The following is an 18,137-nucleotide window of genomic DNA, read 5'->3' on the forward strand; positions in this document are numbered from 1 at the left end:
TTTTAAAATATTGTTTGATGACTAAATATTTTTTTAAAGCTCACCATATTGTAAACCCCACTTTTTCTTTTTTAATTTCAGAGCAGGAGAAGGAGAGAGAGATAGAACATCAATAATGAGAATCATTGATCAGCTGCTACCTGCATGCCCCCTACTAGGGATCAAGCCCACAAACAGGGCATGTGACCTTGATTGGAATGGAACCCAGGACCCTTCAGTCCACAAGCCAACTCTCTGTCCACTAAGCCAAACTGGCTAGGGCCCTGCAGTATTTATAATTTTGGAATCCATACAAAAAACTCTGCTTGTCTCTCAAGACAGTTAATGTGTTCTTTCTTACTTCTCAGGTCCATATTTATCTCCTGCTCTTTCCTAACTTGTCCTTTTCCTGCCAGTGCCTCCCCACAGACATCATACCTCTTCTCTTTTCACTCCTGTGCCCTTCCCCTCCACCAGTCCAGGTTTCCTCCTGCTCTGATCTTCTGATCTCTCGCTTTTCTCTCATTTTCTTTTGGGTTTTTGAGAACATTATGGAATTAAATTTATCCTGCTTTTCAATCATTTGGTGTGGTTTGATCCTGTCTTTACAATTAGTTTATAAATGAGTATAGATACCTATATAATACCTATGTTCTTAGCCATGACATTTGAATTTTGGCTCTCAGGTAGTTATAGACTAATTGATTAATGGGAAGAAGGTATGCAATTGAGTATTGACAGAAAAGTGAGTCCAGAAAATGAAAAGTTTTGAAAGTGTGTATTCAAAAATAGGCTGATTTGTATTGCAAATGTCTGTATATATTGTGCAGCCACATTCCAAGTTAAAATTTTAAGATTACCACCTCTTAAATAATCTCTTGATTTTCTTTTATTTCTTAATCGTCTATACTAATCTGTTTCATTTTTCATACTTGAAATATGAGTTTAAGAAGGCTCAATCTTTTTGTTACTGAAACTAATGGTTTTCTGTTCTTTCTAAAGTTTTCAATATAGTCTTTGGCATTCTCTTACTTGTATTTCTTAAAATAGATTATTAGATCATATTTCCAATGATTGAGAACCTCTAGCAACTCAGTAATTAAATGCGTATGCTTATTTATTAACACAAACCCTTTTGAACTCAACACAATATACCTTGTGTTCACCTTATTCATAGGTGATAAGAGCCATACTGTTAACAAAGATAAAGTGAAATTAGTATCAATAAACACATTAGATCATAAAGTGAATTTCATGTTTCCAAAACACCTGTTATGAACTTTTGTCCTTCATGATAACCGCATTTAAGAAAGTCGAATTTATGTCCTGACAATACAAGTAAACCACTTAAGAATGTCAGTTTTCTGATTATAGACAAGTGAGTAGGTAGATTTGACTATCTGCAGAGAGAAGAATTATCAATAGATAAGGAGATTTGCTACTTTGCAGATAGAGTAGAGAGGAAATGTTTGTGTAGAAATTAAAGTTTTAAAAGGTAATGAAATCAATTAGCTATTCTGAATACTCATGACTTTAAACTTTTTTATTCATATCATTGCATATTATAATTAAATATCAACATGGTTAAAATCATCTCTATTTTGAACTTAGGTGGTTTCTCTAATCACTTATTAAAGGAAATAATTTAAGGAAGTATGTTATCATACTATAATATACAATTCAAACTTTGAAGTTCTTATGTTTGCACTAGATTGTAAACTCTCTGAGGGCAAGACTCTTGTTTTCTGCTGTTCGTATATTCCTTTAGCTGAGCAGGGTACCTTGTGTGTGGTTAGTACATGCATTTTTGAAGGGTGATTTCTTGTTAATATGCACATTCCTTAGGACTTCCTTCTTCCTCCGGTAATTACATTATAATAGATATGAGACTAGAAAGAGACCTCAATCTGATGGTAACATTTTAATATAAAGTTTATGCAGCATATCAATGTTTTTCTTGAATATATTGACTTAACCAATGATATGGCAAGGAATTAATTTTATGAAATCAAATGCTATGGTTTTTTTCTTCTTTTATATCGAAGCCAAAGGAGAAACTGCTTCTCAGCTTCAATCAAAAATTTCATTATGTGGGCAAGAAGATGTTATTGGCATAAATACAGCTCAACCAGAAAATATCACAGTGGCTCAGAAAGCTCCAGCTGAGAATTCCATTGTCAACTGTGACTCCCAGGCCCTAAACCTGTTAGCTGATCTCGCATTAAGCGCTGCTACCTCTACCACACCACCATCTGAGCCCAGAAATCTTCCTTGCTCTTCTGAATTGCCACAAAGCAATGTTTTGCTTTCTAAAGAACATTCTCTGAGCAATACATCTGACCATGAATATCATAGAGGAGTTAAAAGTAAAAAAAGGGGAGTGTTACCTAAGCCCTCCTCTGATAAGAAGAGTAATCTGACATCAGACTCCACTGTCAGCCAAGAGGAAGAGAGCTTGGTTCCCGACAGTCAGACCCCTATTGAAGCCCAGTCAGCACTTCCTGAGGAAACAATGGAAACTTCAGATGCAAGCCAAAGTTCTGTTGCTGTGGAACATTCCTATGCCCTGCTCCTTGCAGAACATTCAAAGAAGGTGCTACAGCAGAGAGGGTTACCAGGCCCTGCCTTCACCAAGAATGGCACAAAAGGCCCTGAAGCAGGAACCCCAGTGGGAAAAGTAATGCCATTTCGGCATCAGCTGAGCACCTCCCCTATTCAAAAGCTTCCTGAGGACCCAGTACTCAAGCGCAGGAGCAGATTGCTGTCTTCCAGCCTGAGAGACTTTTACTGCTCTCGTACTGTGTTCAGCTGTGACGGCTCCTTCAAGGTCACTTTCAAATGTGAAACAAACTATGTATTCAGCTTAGACAGCAAATATACCAACAACCCACTGGAGAAAACTGTACTAAGAGCATTACATGGGTAAGTAGGAGTAACACTTGATGAAATGGAGGTAAATTTCCTATTGAAATAAGTATAATGAGCAGAGATACTTGTGCCAAACTGTGGGAAAGGAGAAAGCAGTATTTTACGTAAATCCAGTGATTCAATAATAATATCAAGCAGTTGTGTTTACTGACACCAAAGAATATGAGGCTGGTTCTGCCACCATCCGTGATCACATGGAGAACTTTTGCAAAGTAACTTTAGCCTCATGAATAGCTTGCCATTTTGAGGTGCTCCTTCATAAGCCTTTGCAGTCTTTGAATTATAATATTTAAATGAGGTCATAATGTAAAATAGTGAGATATAGAAGTAATGCTTTACAGAGTGAATTCCAGAAGAAACATTCAAAGAATTACTTCTAGCTTGTAAAGCTGATCAGATGGCTATGAGTAAGCAATTTTTCATGGGGTTGTTCTGTAATTTTCCTCAAGAAGTGGTCAAGGCAGTAATAGAGTGGCAGAAAGTGTGGGCTTTGGAGTGTGGACTAATGTGGTATTTCATTTGGGCTCTTCCACTTACTAGCTTCTGTGACCCAGAAGTTCCTGTGCTTCAGGACAGTGCTTCTCAATCTTTATTGTGTACACAACTCATATAGGGATCTCGCTGAACTACAGATTTTAACTCAGTCTATTTGGGATGGGACCTGAGAATCTACAGGCCTAACAGATTTCCAGGCGATACCAACAGTTGTTACATGCATTTGGGTTTTGCATGGTGACTGGCACTTGCTAATGAATAGACTAAGAGCAGGAAGCATTAGCTGTATGAAATGGTATTGAGCTACCTATTAGTGGAATATTTCATATGTGAGTGACTAAATTGTGTCAGATTTGTTTCCTTGGCTGGAGTTAGGAGCTCACACTCATAAGAGTATACATTTACTGGTATGTTCCCATGTATTTATGAGGTCGTTTTCTGAGCCTTAATCCTATTTAACTGAAGCGTAGCTTGGTAGACCCTCTGACTCATCCCAATCCAGCTCTCTGCTATCGTTTTGCCTGGCAGTGGCCAGAACTGTTCTGTGTCACCCCTTTTGGTTTCAGGAGGTTTTCCAGAACTATAATCTGAAAATAGTATAGTTCCACTGAATTGCCCATGGATACATTTTAATTTTTAGACTTTCCCAACTATTAGAAGAGAAATACAAAAGTAGAAATGAGTAAGCCAGACTTAGCAAAGTCAGTTGCTAAAACCATTATCTAGATAATAGGTATACTGTGTCCACGAAAGTTTGCATGTTATCAAAGAAAAATCTATTGGGAGATCTGTTTTTATCATGTTTCTACCACTTAGGGGTTTTGTGATTTGAAAGAAGTCACTTAAAGCTTTGATTTTCAGTTTTCTTCTCTGTCTCAGTAAAACGAGTAGATTAGGTTCATTGCAAGTATTTGTTAAATCAACTTCATTTTTTAACTTATTTGTTGCATGTCTGTGTAATTTTTAAAATAAAAATAAACTCAAAAATTAAGGTTAATAATGAAGGCCACTTGCTTATGCTAATAATAAAGTAACCATTTTCAATGATTTTTGTATGTTCTTTCTTTAAAATCTCAGGCCCTGGAACACTGATTTACCTGATAATGTGGAAGAAGTGAAGCTTTTACTTCATATGTGGGTGGCTTTGTTTTACAGCAATCAAAACAGAGTCATACGATCATCCCGAAAAGTAGTAGAACACAGCAACCCTGCCAAATATGTGTCTATCAATACTACAATAGAATCTTTTCAATTCAGTGAAATTGAGGAGTCCCCCAGTATGGAAAGGTGTTCTGTAGGCCCTTTGTTGGAGACAGAGGAAGCTCCCAGAGGTCATAGTGCTGAAGTGTCCTTCCCTGACACTAACTCCTTGCTTCCTTTCATTAAACCACCTGCAAGAGGCTTGGAACTCTGGGTACAGAATGAACAGAAAGAAGTTTTGGTAAGAGAGGATCATCCAGATACTCCAGAAAAGCAGAATTTCATCTATTCTTGTAATAATGAGGTAAGTAAAGCTGAATACTACAAATTCTGGCATTTTTTTAAGTTTTCTTCTTTATATATAAAGTTACATTCAAAATAAATTCGTTTATTTTAGGGAAGTAGATTCTCTAGCTTTGTAAGTCGTTATAATGCCCAAAACTTAGTCTTCATGAGTATTGCTCATAGTTTGCAGGTGGAGCTTATCTGTCATCCTGATTGAAGAAACAGAAGTAAAAAATAATGGGGTTCAGATGATCTGGGAACCAACCATAATTATGTCACTTGTTTGTTGTATAATTTGGGACAAATTACCTGCTCTCTGAGCTTATTTTTCTTATAAAAAGAGGCGAATAATATTCATTATGTCTTTTACCCAGAGTAGTGTTTAAGGATCAGATGTGGTAATAGTAAATATTAGAAATCTTTGATAAACATTAAATTAAAATTGAATATATTAAAATTATATTTGAAAAAAATACTGTCACAGAAAATAAAATGCCAGGCCTCTCATGGGTCTGTAGATAACTATTTATAAATAAAGAAAATACAGGCCAGATCACCAAATTTTAACTGGAGCAAAGAAGTTGTATATCAAAATTCCAAGTAAATGGATTGACAAAATGCCTGCCTTTTTAAACTTTCAGCTCAGTTTTATTTCAGAATAATTTTGCGTGGTTTTGGTTACCTTTAATGCCTGTCTTCACATGCGTAGGCAGTGTTTCTATACCTGGGGTTACTTGGGGATTTGCAGGTACAGGGGTGAGCCTCAGAGGGTCTGTGAATGTCTCCTGACGCTCATCGTCTTCATCATAATGAAGACTGATGTACGTAATGCTATGTATGGACCAGATAATGGTTTGAGCCCTTCCTTGGCTCACATTAACTCAGCTAATTATCACAAAACCCAATGAGTAAGGACCATTCCTTTCTGTCTTATAGATGAGAAAACTAAGGCATAGAGGAGTATGGAAATTTCCTGAAGTCATAAAGTTAGCAAATTGTCAAGCCAGGATTCAAATTTATACCATCTAGATCAGCAGTTCCCAACCTGTGGGTCGCGACCCCTTTGGGGGTCGAACGACCCTTTCACAGGGGTCGCCTAATACCATCGGAAAACACATATATAATTACATATTATTTTTGTGATTAATCACTATGCTTTAATTATGTTCAATTTGTAATAATGAAATTGGGGATCATAAGGAGGAGAACCAAGATGGCGGCATAGGTTAACGCCGGAGTTTGCTGCTTTGAACAACTACTTCAAAAGTAAAACTAAAAGACGGAAGGGACATCACCCAGAACCACAGGAATGCTGGCTGAGTGGAAGTCCTACAACTAGGAGGAAAGAGAAACGCATACAGACACTCAGAGGAGGCGCAGTGCTGAAGTCAAATTCTGAGGTGCGGAGCGGGCTGGCGGCGGAGGGCGCGGTTGGCGTTTTCAATCGGGAGGGAGTCGCAGACTCTGAGCTCCAGATACAGGCGAGTCTTTAGGGACCCAGACTCAAACGGGAGAAGCGGGACTGTCTGGCTTCGGTCAGAGCGAGTGCAGCTTTCTCTCCGAGCTTTGCAGCGGGTGCTGGGACTCAGAGAGGCAGAGCCCCTGGGGACAGGACTGAGAGCCGCCATAACTGCTGTCTCCGGCCCACCCTGTTGATCCTGTGCGACCCGCCCTACCCAAGCCCTGCACAGAGGCATTTGCTGGATAGCCTCAGGCAAAGGCTAGATTAGCACCTCCCTAGAGGACAGAAGTTCTCTCAATGCTGACACAGCTGATTCTCATAGCCACTTGGCCTGGAGGTCAAACCCTCCCTGGGATTAGCTACAACAGTCAAGGTTTAACTATAAGACTGCGAACAAAGACCACTAGGGGGTGTACCAAGGAAGCATAACAAAATGTGGAGACAAAGAAACAGGACAAAATTGTCAATGGAAGATATAGAGTTCAGAACCACACTTTTAAGGTCTCTCAAGAACTGTTTAGAAGCCGCCGATAAACTTAATGAGATCTACAAGAAAACTAATGAGACCCTCGATGTTATATTGGGGAACCAACTAGAAATTAAGCATACACGGACTGAAATAACGAATATTATACAGACTCCCGACAGCAGACCAGAGGAGCGCAGGAATCAAGTCAATGATTTGAAATGCGAGGAAGCAAAAAACACCCAACCAGAAAAGCAAAATGAAAAAAGAATCCAAAAATGCGAGGATAGTGTAAGGAGCCTCTGGGACAGCTTCAAGCGTACCAACATCAGAATTATAGGGGTGCCAGAAGATGAGAGAGAGCAAGATATTGAAAACCTATTTGAAGAAATAATGACAGAAAACTTCCCCCACCTGGTGAAAGAAATGGACTTACAGGTCCAGGAAGCGCAGAGAACCCCAAACAAAAGGAATCCAAAGAGGACCACACCAAGACACATCATCATTACAATGCCAAGAGCAAAAGACAAAGAGAGAATCTTAAAAGCAGCAAGAGAAAGAAACCCAGTTACCTACAAGGGAATACCCATACGACTGTCAGCTGATTTCTCAACAGAAACTTTGCAGGCCAGAAGGTAATGGCAAGAAATATTCAAAGTGATGAATACCAAGAACCTACAACCAAGATTACTTTATCCAGCAAAGCTATCATTCAGAATTGAAGGTCAGATAAAGAGCTTCACAGATAAGGAAAAGCTAAAGGAGTTCATCACCACCAAACCAGTATTATATGAAATGCTGAAAGGTATCCTTTAAGAAGAGGAAGAGGAAGAAAAAGGTAAAGATACAAATTATGAACAACAAATATGCATCTATCAACAAGTGAATCTAAGAATCAAGTGAATAAATAATCTGATGAACAGAATGAACTGGTGATTATAATAGAATCAGGGACATAGAAAGGGAATGGACTGACTATTCTTGGGGGGGAAAGGGGTGTGGGAGATTCGGGAAGAGACTGGACAAAAATCGTGCACCTATGGATAAGGACAGTGGGTGGGGAGTGAGGGCGGAGGGTGGGGCGGGAACTGGGAGGAGGGGAGTTATGGGGGGGAAAAAGAGGAACAAATGTAACAATAAAGATTTAATTAAAAAAAAAAAGAAATTGGGGATCATCACAACATGAGGAACTGTATTAAAGGGTTGCGGCATTAGGAAGGATGAGAACCACTGGTCTAGATGTTTCTTAATGTTAAATTCTGTGTGCATATGTGTGTGTTCATGTGTATATTTAATACATGAGTTTCCTGTGTGTATATGATTTTTCTGATGGGGTTCATAAATTTCATATGATTCTCAAAGATACATAAAATCCAGTTAAGAATTACTGCCTTAGAATAAGAAAATATTTATAGTTTAGTCAGGCCGATATATATGTACTACTTATAAAGTATTTTTTGTTGTGGTAATATGTAATTAACTATCATCAGTATTAATTTTAGAAATGATCTTTGCAAATGTAAAATAGAGTATTAAGAAGGAAGTAATGGTATTAAAATTAATGATTTCTAAAAATTTCTATAGCATGTATTTAAAAATTTTCCATCATCTTCCTGGATACTGTGCCTTTACTTTAAAGATGCACACACAAATGCTATACCATTCCTTTGTTTGACAAGTGGGCAAACTAGGACACAAAAGAATTCCAGCACAGTGGGCATTAGAAACCAATAGCCATGTTGCTTTTAGTTGTGTGTTTAATTTTGCAGTTCTTTTAAATGATCACACTTTGCTTTAGAAACATTACACTTCACCTGTAGTCATATATATATATATATATATATTAGTCTAAACATATCAAGATTATCACAAATGCATTTCCCTAAGACCACAGGCATGGTAAGGTTTGGGACTGTGGTCAAAGAGTAACAGCCACAGTATGACTGGGTGGGAAAATTCTCAGAATAACTCCTACCATTAAGACTTTCCTGTGTTTTGTGCCTGGCCAGTAATGTTCTCTTAAAACTCTGAGTCTCAGTCCCCACGCTGCCAGTTCCTCAGCTCAGCGTTTTCTGTTAAGACAGATGTTTTTAATGAGGTTTGAAACCCAGGTCCTGACTTTTAACATGATTGTCACAAGACATGGCAGGAAGTCTGTGATCATAATGTTCCAAAAGTTAATATATGGTTAATTGTATGATCAGTCCATTTTACTATATTCTGGACAAGACTATGTTTCAGCCTTTAAAAAAAAAACACCTGTTTATGAGGTTATCAAAATTATCCAGAAGTAATTTCTCCTAATGTTTAACCCAGATCCACATTCACCATCCGTCCCTTTGGTTCACTTTATTCATGCAAACTGTACTATGTTTTATTGTGCTCTGTTGAATAGGAGTTATTACAATGAGAAAGAAATTATCTCCAGTTATAAGCAAAGAAGATAGCTGAGGAATAAGAGATTTTCAAGTCTTTAAATTGTCAGTGGGCTAGCCACTTTTCTTCCTAAAAGTCCTTTTTAAAAAATGGCCTGTGAAATAAGTTTTGGAGATCTCATCTGTGTGTTTTATGTTTAAAGAAAACAAATTCCTATTTGTGGGGTATTTTAAGCCTGTCTAAAAAGAGATGGATTTGTTTGATCTTTACCCTGTCTTATTCTTACAGATTAGAAAATTCAAAAGAATGGACAAACTCAAATTAATCCTTTTCTATTCTGTTCTTCACATATAAATGTTTAAAATAATCTGTTTGACTCTTGAGTTAGTTTTTTTACTTTTGTCATTTCAGATCATTGAGGGGAAATCCAAACAAGAGTCATCGGATAAAACAGAGACTTCTAATCTTGTGCTTTCTAACACTGGAAGTATCCAAATTAATGGACCTTCTATTCCTGGTGAAGATAAAACCTTTGAGCCACTTGATAGCACAAGAGTGACTTCTTTTGATACAGTCACACAAACCACATTCACCAAGACTTGTGATGGGATCAGCAGTCAGTCAGTGATTTGTCAAAAATCTGTGTATAGCACCCTTGAAAGCAAAGTTGATAATTTCCATGCAACAGTGCAAGCAAAAACAAGTGGTTTACAGACCCTTATCGAGCATAGCAGCCCCCAAAACAAAGAATGTCAGCCTTCACAGGAAAAGAAAGATGATATGGGGTATGTAATGATTAATCTGGAACCAGTTACTCTTACTTTTGAAAAAAATGCATGTATACCAATACAGGCAGAAATTGCAAATAGAGCTGATAAACCTACAACCTTTAATATGGAGTTGCTTAAACAAGTATCACCTGCTAGAAGTTTTAGACTTCCTATATCCACATTTGAAAAGGTACAAACACAAGGTCTTAAGGACATTCTATCTCTAGCAACGTCAGGAGAAAAAGGCACTAAGTACCTTTGTGCTTCCTCAGTAAGTGGAGAGACACTAGCTAATAATGAAATGTGTTCATTACAGAAAGAGATTCCTGTTCCAGGCTCATCATTGCCAACTGATAATTCATTGGAAAAGGAGGCAGTACCATTAGTTAAAAGTTGTAATTTTTCATTACCCAGAGAAGAAATGAAACTCTCTCAAGAACTTTTTCTGCAACCTAAGAGTCTCTTAAGCATATCTTCAGAAGAGATTTTGGAGCCATCACAGATTGAAGAAGCCTCACCATCAGCCTCTGCCATGTTGGAAAAAAATTACTCACTTAGCTGCATTCCATCAAGAAGTAATACATCAAATGGCTCTTTAGAATTAAAGAGTGACAAGAGTGGTCTAAACAGTGAAAATAGGAATTTTGAATCATTTAAGTCCGCATTTGCTAAACAAACCAGCCTATCTATAAATGGAGAGGAGGTAAGCCTAGAGTTAGAGGAAGATTCTGACATTGACCTAACTCTCACAATATCACCACCTACAAGTCCCAGAGAAGAAATGCCAGCTGGTGAAACAGAGCAACATCAAGGGGCCCCATTACCAAATTTAGAACTCCAGGATATAGATGAAGACATAATTGAGCCACAAGAAGTGACTTTCATAGAAAACAGAGAAGTGAATTCTGCTAAATATACTTCTGCCCTTGAGCTTACAGAGGAAGTTAATGTTACTTCAGACTTTCCCTTTGGTTCTTTAATTGAAGAAGTGTCACCAGCTTCTAGTCCTGACCCCCAGATACCAGTTGAAGAAACACAACCATCTCGGGATGTATCTCCATGTAGTTTAAAACATCCCGATGCACAGAGTGGGAAAAGTGGCAAATTCTCCCACATTGAGTCAGTAGATTTGGCCATAACAGAAAAGGAAAATTCTTTTGGTCCTATCCATCCAATGGGACAAAATAACCTAACTCAGGTACCACAAACACAACTTCCTGCTGAAATGCCTCTACTATTAAATAATCATCCAGGAAGAAAAGATAAGCATTCAACCCTTCTGGGCAAAGTAACTAAGGAAATTGTCCCAAGTGAACATCGTGAGGATTTCTCTTTCTCAGAAAAGGTGCCATGCTGCAATAAAGAATTAAACCAGCCTGCCTCAACTGGCAGTTACAGAGCTGACTTCAAGACTTCTCTAGAAAAATTGGTAACGTCAGGAAATCCATTGCAGCCGATCAGTATAGAAAACAGAAATTCAGGCTTAAATCACCTTGCCTTGGAGACCAGTGAGCCCCCATATAGTCCTAGAAAGATTTTGGAAAATAAGTCTTTGGTTGATACATTTATTTCTACAAATAGTCCAAGTGAAATAACGAATGTATCGTTAAAACAGGAGACTAGTCCGAAAAGCATTAAGAGTCTCTTTAGCAGTGATTTGAAAATAAATGAAGGCAATTACATGCAAGTTCAGTCCTTGAGCTCTGACTCAGTCGATGAAGCTGATGATACACAGGCACACAGGCACCCAGAGATCCCCAACCTTGCTTTTTCCTCAAGTGGTGCTACCGTAACCCATTTTACAAGACCCATAAACGTTGAGACAGGGTTTCAAACACAGGAAATATCAGTAGTCAGAATGGCCAGTTTGCTTAAGAATAGTGAAACCGAAGCTGAATTATATGAAAACAACATAGACCTAGGAGGTATTGACTCTGAATCAAACACATCGTCTCCAGAAGGCAAACAAAAAACCACCCATATGCCGCAAGATATGTCAACATGCAAAACAAAAGATCTGTCGAATAAAGGACTTTCCCCCATGTATCTATATGCTGATTCTCACCAAAACACAGCAGTCACCAGTGAAAATGTCAATAAAGAGTCTTCTGCCTTTTTTGTTCCCAAATCTTGTGCTGCTCTTGTTTGTGGAGTCTCTAAAGAGCAGGTGGAAAATAAAAGCTCTGGTGAGGGGATCAGGGCTGAGGAGGACTCTGAAACCCTGGAGGGAGATATGGATAATAGTGTGAATTCTGACTTCCATTATGAGCCACTTTCCGGAGACTCTGATCAAGACTCTTTTGGTGATTGTAGAAATTCCAAATTAGACATGGAGAGTTCCTGCGCTTTGCGATATAGTCACAAGAAAGAAGGTGCTTTGAAAGATGGTTATGACTCTTTCCTGAGCCTAAACAATAGTCATAAGGACGATTGGGCCTACTCTACCCAGGTTTCAGAGTTGGAGACCAGCATACCTCCCCGAAACCGGTTTGATGGATTAAAGAAAGAAGATAAGAGTGTGCCATGTTACATCCAAATCAGAGATCTCCATGGTATCCCCAGGACTTACACTAATTTTACTATAACTAAAGAGGTCAAAGGTACCAAGAGAACTTTGCACGGCCTGAGGAGGCAGCGCAATTTCACTGCTAAACATGGCTTGCTAAGCTCCTGGACAAATACTTGGCAGATAGAAGATAACCTTACTCAGAACACTTTAGATCTGGAATATCTGCGTTTCCAACAGAAACTGAAGCAAATTGTAAAGAAAGGGGATTCCCAGCTTTCTCCATCTTCCACCAATGACTTTTTGAAGAAACCATCTCTCCAAATTGCCTCTGAAGCTTTCCCTTTGCCAAAAACATCTGAATCCTCAGTTCTCCATCCTCCATCCCAGAGCAAAAGTACCCTGTTGGTAACAATCATGCACTCAGACTCCAGGCCACAGAGCCAGCACCCAAGACGCCACAGGTCCAGCAAATTAGACAGTTCTTCCTTTTGGAAGGAAAGATGTGATCGCAGGAGAAATCATCTTACAAATTCTAAAAGAAATCAGACTGTTTCTTTCCACCTCAACAAACTGAAATATAACAGTACTTTGAAGGAATCCCGGAATGATATCTCCCTTATTCTCAATGAATATGCGGAATTCAACAAGGTGGTGATGAATGGCAATCAAGTCAGTTTGCGAGTTAAAGAGTCAAATGTTGGTTCTGGAGAAGCCACATCTCAAGAGATGTATTCTTCCCCAAGAAGATCAGCCTCCTATGAAGACATGATTACCGACTTGTGTAACAGTTTGCGCGTCAAACTAAAAAGTGTCGTGAAAGAGGCGTGCAAAAGCACCTTTCTGTTTTACCTCGTTGAGACAGAGGACAAGTCATTCTTTGTGAGAACAAAGGTAAGGTGACAGATTTTTTTCTTATAGATTATATTATTTTGATTGCTGTCTAATTTTAGCTTAAAATAATTTAGCATTCTTGGCTTCAGAAAAAGATGATATATGAACTGGTATTTGAGTTTCACAGCTCAGTTTTTATCTGCATACCAAATGTTATGCTGCAAGGATCTATCTGTCTTTGGTACTATATTTGAAGATACGTATGATGTTCCAGAATTAGTGGAATGATTAATTTTCACAAAAAGTTACCAGTATAGACATACGCAAATTCAAATACAAATACAAATAGGTTCTTAGGTAAAATGCAGATTTTTAAAAATTACATTATTAAGCCCTAGCTGGTTTGGCTAAGTGGATAGACCATCAGCCTGTGAAAGGTCCCAGGTTCAATTGCAGTCAAGGGCACGTGCCCAGGTTGTGGGCTCGATCCCCAGTAGGGGGCATGCAGGAGGCAACTGATCAATGATTCTCTCATTGATGTTTCTATCTCTCCCTTCCTCTCTGAAATCAATAAAAATATAATTTAAAACTGCTTTATTAATATGGATAATTGAGAGGGACCTCTTTTGGTTTTAGATCAGCGGTTCTCAACCTGTGGGTCATGCGACCCCTTTGGCGGTTGAACAACCCTTTCACAGGGGTCGCCTAAGACCATCCTGCATATCAGTTAGCAACATTACAGTTATGAAGTAGCAACGAAAATAATTTTATGGTTGGGTCACAACATGAGGAACTGTATTTAAAAGACCAGAAGGTTGAGAACCACTGTTTTAGATGTATTTTTTTATTGAATTTTAGGATAACTGATGTTCTCATAAGAACATGATACTTAATTTTAAATGATGTAACCATGGTAAAATTCTAACTTCACAGGAGCCAGAATCCATCTCCATTTACCATGAGCTTCCTCATTTTATCCCCTCATAATTTCTCTTATATTTTTAGAAAATACAGTATTCTCTCTTTTGTTTTAACTTTTAAAGTATAATTTCAAATTCATATGAAGGTTGCAGAAATGTTAACATTTCTGAATGTTAAAAGATACCTCACTATTTACATTTCACCCAGATGCCCCACTGTTAACATTTCTGAACCATTTGAAAGTATGTTGCAGTTACGATGTCCCATTACCTCTGAATACATATGTATTACCTTCATATGAGACTGCTGCACTAAGGAAGCAACTGTGTATATTACCCAACAAGAAGGACACTGTTTTGTATGATCACAGCACAACCCTAGAAATCAGGACCTGAGCACTAATGCACTGTGCTAGTTCAGCCCACAGACCCCATCTTAAGTTCAGTATCATATTGTCTTTGCTTATCATGTGTCTGTTTTTGTCAGATTCCTATTGTACAGTAAAACTTTGATTTTGCAGGTTTCAATTTAAAGGACTTCAGATTTAATGGACAAAATTTCCAGTCCATGTCATATGTGAAAAATAAAACCTTGTTAATTTTAAAATGCTTTTAATCAAAATTTGTTTATAATTAACAAGTTATTTTTGTTGTTGTTAATTCACTGTTATTTTTAACAAAATTTTAGTATGTAGGCCATATGTTGGAAAAACCACTAGTAATTTCACCAACATAATTATTACATATCTACAACTAAAGTCTACATATTTAAGTTAGAGTCACCATAAACAGTGTTGGGAGAATGATTAGCACATGATCACACTGAATCTCTCGAGGTGATTGGTTCTGTTTTCTCAGGTGACTTTATGCTGGCTGGTGTTCTGATTTGTGCTAAGCCACGCCCCAGCTATGTGCATTTGTTTACTCATGGTGACTGGTGAGTACATGCATTTACTAAACCTATTCAGGATAAATTTAAAATTACAGTATAGAAAATCTCTGTGAAATAATTTTTTTATACATATTTCATTTTAATTACACAAACATGTCTAATAAGTAAAAACAAGTAAACTAATTTGTCAATTTTTTAACATACACATTTGGAAATCCTGCTTTATTATATATAACCGACTTTCAGCTTTAAAAGACACCACCTTGCCCAAATTAATCCATTATATTAAGGTTTTACTGTATTAACATTTTTCATTTTGTTGATAGTTTCTACTAATTCCCTCCAATATACAGTTAATAATCATGTTGTAGTTATTAGTAAGTGGGAGATACAATAGAATATGTAAATATCCTATTCTTCTTGAGACTTTAACCCTCCAGATTGATTCTTGTCTGAATCAGATATTGTGATGGTTGCCACATCGTGGTATTCTAATTCTGTCATTCCTTGTACATTCCTTAGTTGGCCTTCTGCTGTAGGGTAGATCTTTTCGTTCCCTTCCATTTGTTATTTTGCTTATATCAGTGTGAACCCATGTTCCATATTATTTTACTCAAAAGTTATCATTTGGTTATCATTATGTTAATGCTCAGATTTCCCCAGACCCAGCTAGTGGGAGTCCCTTTAAGAGTTGGCTTCTGTGTCCTTTAGACAAGTCCCTATAATTCTTTGGCTAACTTCTCCCTTTGTGGTACAATGTGATGTTACAGGCTTATCTTGTGTATTTCCTCACTCAGCCTTGAAGTCAGCCACTTCTCCAAGGAGCTGTGATTCGTTTTAGTGAAGAATCGCATTTGGAATTGTTGTGGGCAGCAAGAATGGCACCAGGTGTTAGACCAGTGGGGTCAGACCAGATCTGGGTTCAGCAACCTTGGAACTTGAGTTCTAGCTAGGAAAGAATTCAGAGCCAAGACTCAAACTATAAGAGAACATTCATTTGGAAAATCAGAGAGGCAGAAGTTTCATAGAAGAAATGGGCTTAGAAAACAAGTTATAGAGTTTACGTAAAGGAAGGGCCCTTGGAGCTTAGAAGTGAGGAAGGTAAAGGTGACGTGCCTGGGGAGGATAGAGAAGGGACTGGGGAAGGAAATAGGTGTGCTCCTGGGAGGGAGAGCATGCTGGGTCCTCAGTCCTAAGGGTGGAGATTTCAGGGGAGGTCCTAAGGGAAGATCTCAGTAGAATATTCATCAGCTTTCCAGGTGTGCCCTTTCAGGGTCTAGGTCTCCCCCGACTGATTAGTTAGTTGGTGCCAGGGCAGGGGATCATTCTCCAGTGCATCCGGCCCTAAGGTCAGCTGTGGGGTTGCTTGTCTGGTTTTGCTGCTTTCCTGGGCCTGGACCTGAGACACAACTGAGGCCTAGATGTTATCTCTAGGAAAGAAATGCCATGGGATTGGGGTCTAAACCAACAAGATGCTAGAGGAGGAAAGGTCACCCTGGGGACGAGATCCGACCCTACAACGCCCATTGCTAGGCACCCGGGACCTTCTGCCCTGGTGACCTTGTGTATCTGGCCCATCATCCCTGCTCTGCTCATGTCTGTCTGCCTGCCTGCCACAGAATCAAGACTTGGCAGTGGGTGAACTCAGTGCTACTGGATGCCTTTGCATCTACATCCGTCAAGCAAACAGCCAAGAACTATCTGTTAAATGTACAAATAACACCTGTATGTTTCTTTTTAAAATAAAAATAGGTGCACACTGCTCCCCAATTCCAGTCCAGTACCACCAGGTCTATCCTACCTGTGTCACACTTGCAGTTCCTTCGCAAGCTGTAAGGGTTCTCAGTTGCCCTCATTGTACCTGCTGTTTGGCTCACCTCCTACCCCAAGTGTAATTAGCCGTGGTCATGCCAGCCCCATCTGCACCTGCCTGGAGCACCAGCCCAAAGGTGGCAGGAGCCAGTTCAAATGAAAGCAATCCTTCTCAGTGTCTGTTTTAGAGCCCTAACATGTACACATGAGGGGAAATGAAAAACACTGATAAAAGAAACAAAAATAAATGTGAATGTAAAATTAAGTGTGGTGTTGGTGCAGGTGCTTTGAAATTGTTTTGAGGGAGTCAGGAATATTTTACTAAAGTTAGCAAGGTTGACCTCTTGTGTGAGGTGTGGAAGGCTAGATTAGTAAGTGGTCTGGTTCTAAATGTTTGGCTAGATTTGTTTTATAGTTCACTTATGTCAGTACTTCTGAGAAGTCCTGTATTTCAGATTATCTGTCACTTGGTAAGTCCATAAATGTTGAGTTACTGAGTAACGTTAGACATCTGAAGATGTTGTATGTGATGAGTGTGACAGTTATCTCAGAGGGGCACATCAGGTAGATGCTAATGAAACATGTAAAGCAGCTTCCTGCTCTTCCCAGAGGCAGGTGTGAAGCTGGTAACTCGAGGTTCTCTGTGTGGAGGATGCAGTGGATGTAACACAGACACTCCCCTCAGGGGTCGGAAGTCTGCCCAGAGGGACAGCAGGCAGTTTTAGTCATTGGTTCAGTGCTGCAGGAAGAAAAGCATAAGGGAACCCTGAGAGGGTTTCTGAAAGGGCCATAAGAGTACACGGGCCCAGTGAAGAGGCTGCTCATCATGCCTGGAGCATAGTGTGTTCTGTCAAGAAACAAGTCTAGAGATGTAAGAAAGGGCCATTTTAGGATGGAAGGGCCTTAATAGAAATCATGCTAAGGCATTTAGACTATAGCATGGACTGGAAAAATGATAGATAAGCTTTAACTTGAAGCTATCCATTGTTTGTTACTTTCTTCAAGATAAGATAGCTGATGGCTCCTATTTTGTGTAATTTAATTATGATCTTAAAATATTTAAAATTTATTCCAAATTTATGGAGTCTGATTTTTCTGTTTAACAGATTTTATTTTCCTGTTGAGAATTATTTTCTTCTCCAAGGTACTTCATAAATGGTTGCCAGATTTGTCCCTGTACCCACCTACCCAAACCCCCATAGTTTTTGTTCC

At 38.7% G+C, this 18,137-nt stretch overlaps 1 protein-coding gene across 7 annotated transcripts in view; it reads left to right on the forward strand.

Annotated features, from left to right (window-relative positions):
* TASOR2 (transcription activation suppressor family member 2) overlaps positions 1–18,137 on the forward strand; it is a 95,809-nt gene that overhangs the window by 67,987 nt on the left and 9,685 nt on the right. For all 7 annotated transcript variants that reach the window (XM_059663359.1, XM_059663367.1, XM_059663339.1 and 4 more), the window contains 3 exons: positions 2,025–2,901; positions 4,480–4,906; positions 9,603–13,361. In XM_059663359.1, coding sequence (XP_059519342.1) covers positions 2,025–2,901; positions 4,480–4,906; positions 9,603–13,361 — 5,063 coding nt within the window. The remainder of the gene's footprint in view (positions 1–2,024; positions 2,902–4,479; positions 4,907–9,602; positions 13,362–18,137) is intronic.

This window comes from Myotis daubentonii, chromosome 1 (genome assembly GCF_963259705.1).
Source record: "Myotis daubentonii chromosome 1, mMyoDau2.1, whole genome shotgun sequence".
Taxonomy (NCBI): Eukaryota; Metazoa; Chordata; class Mammalia; order Chiroptera; family Vespertilionidae; genus Myotis; species Myotis daubentonii.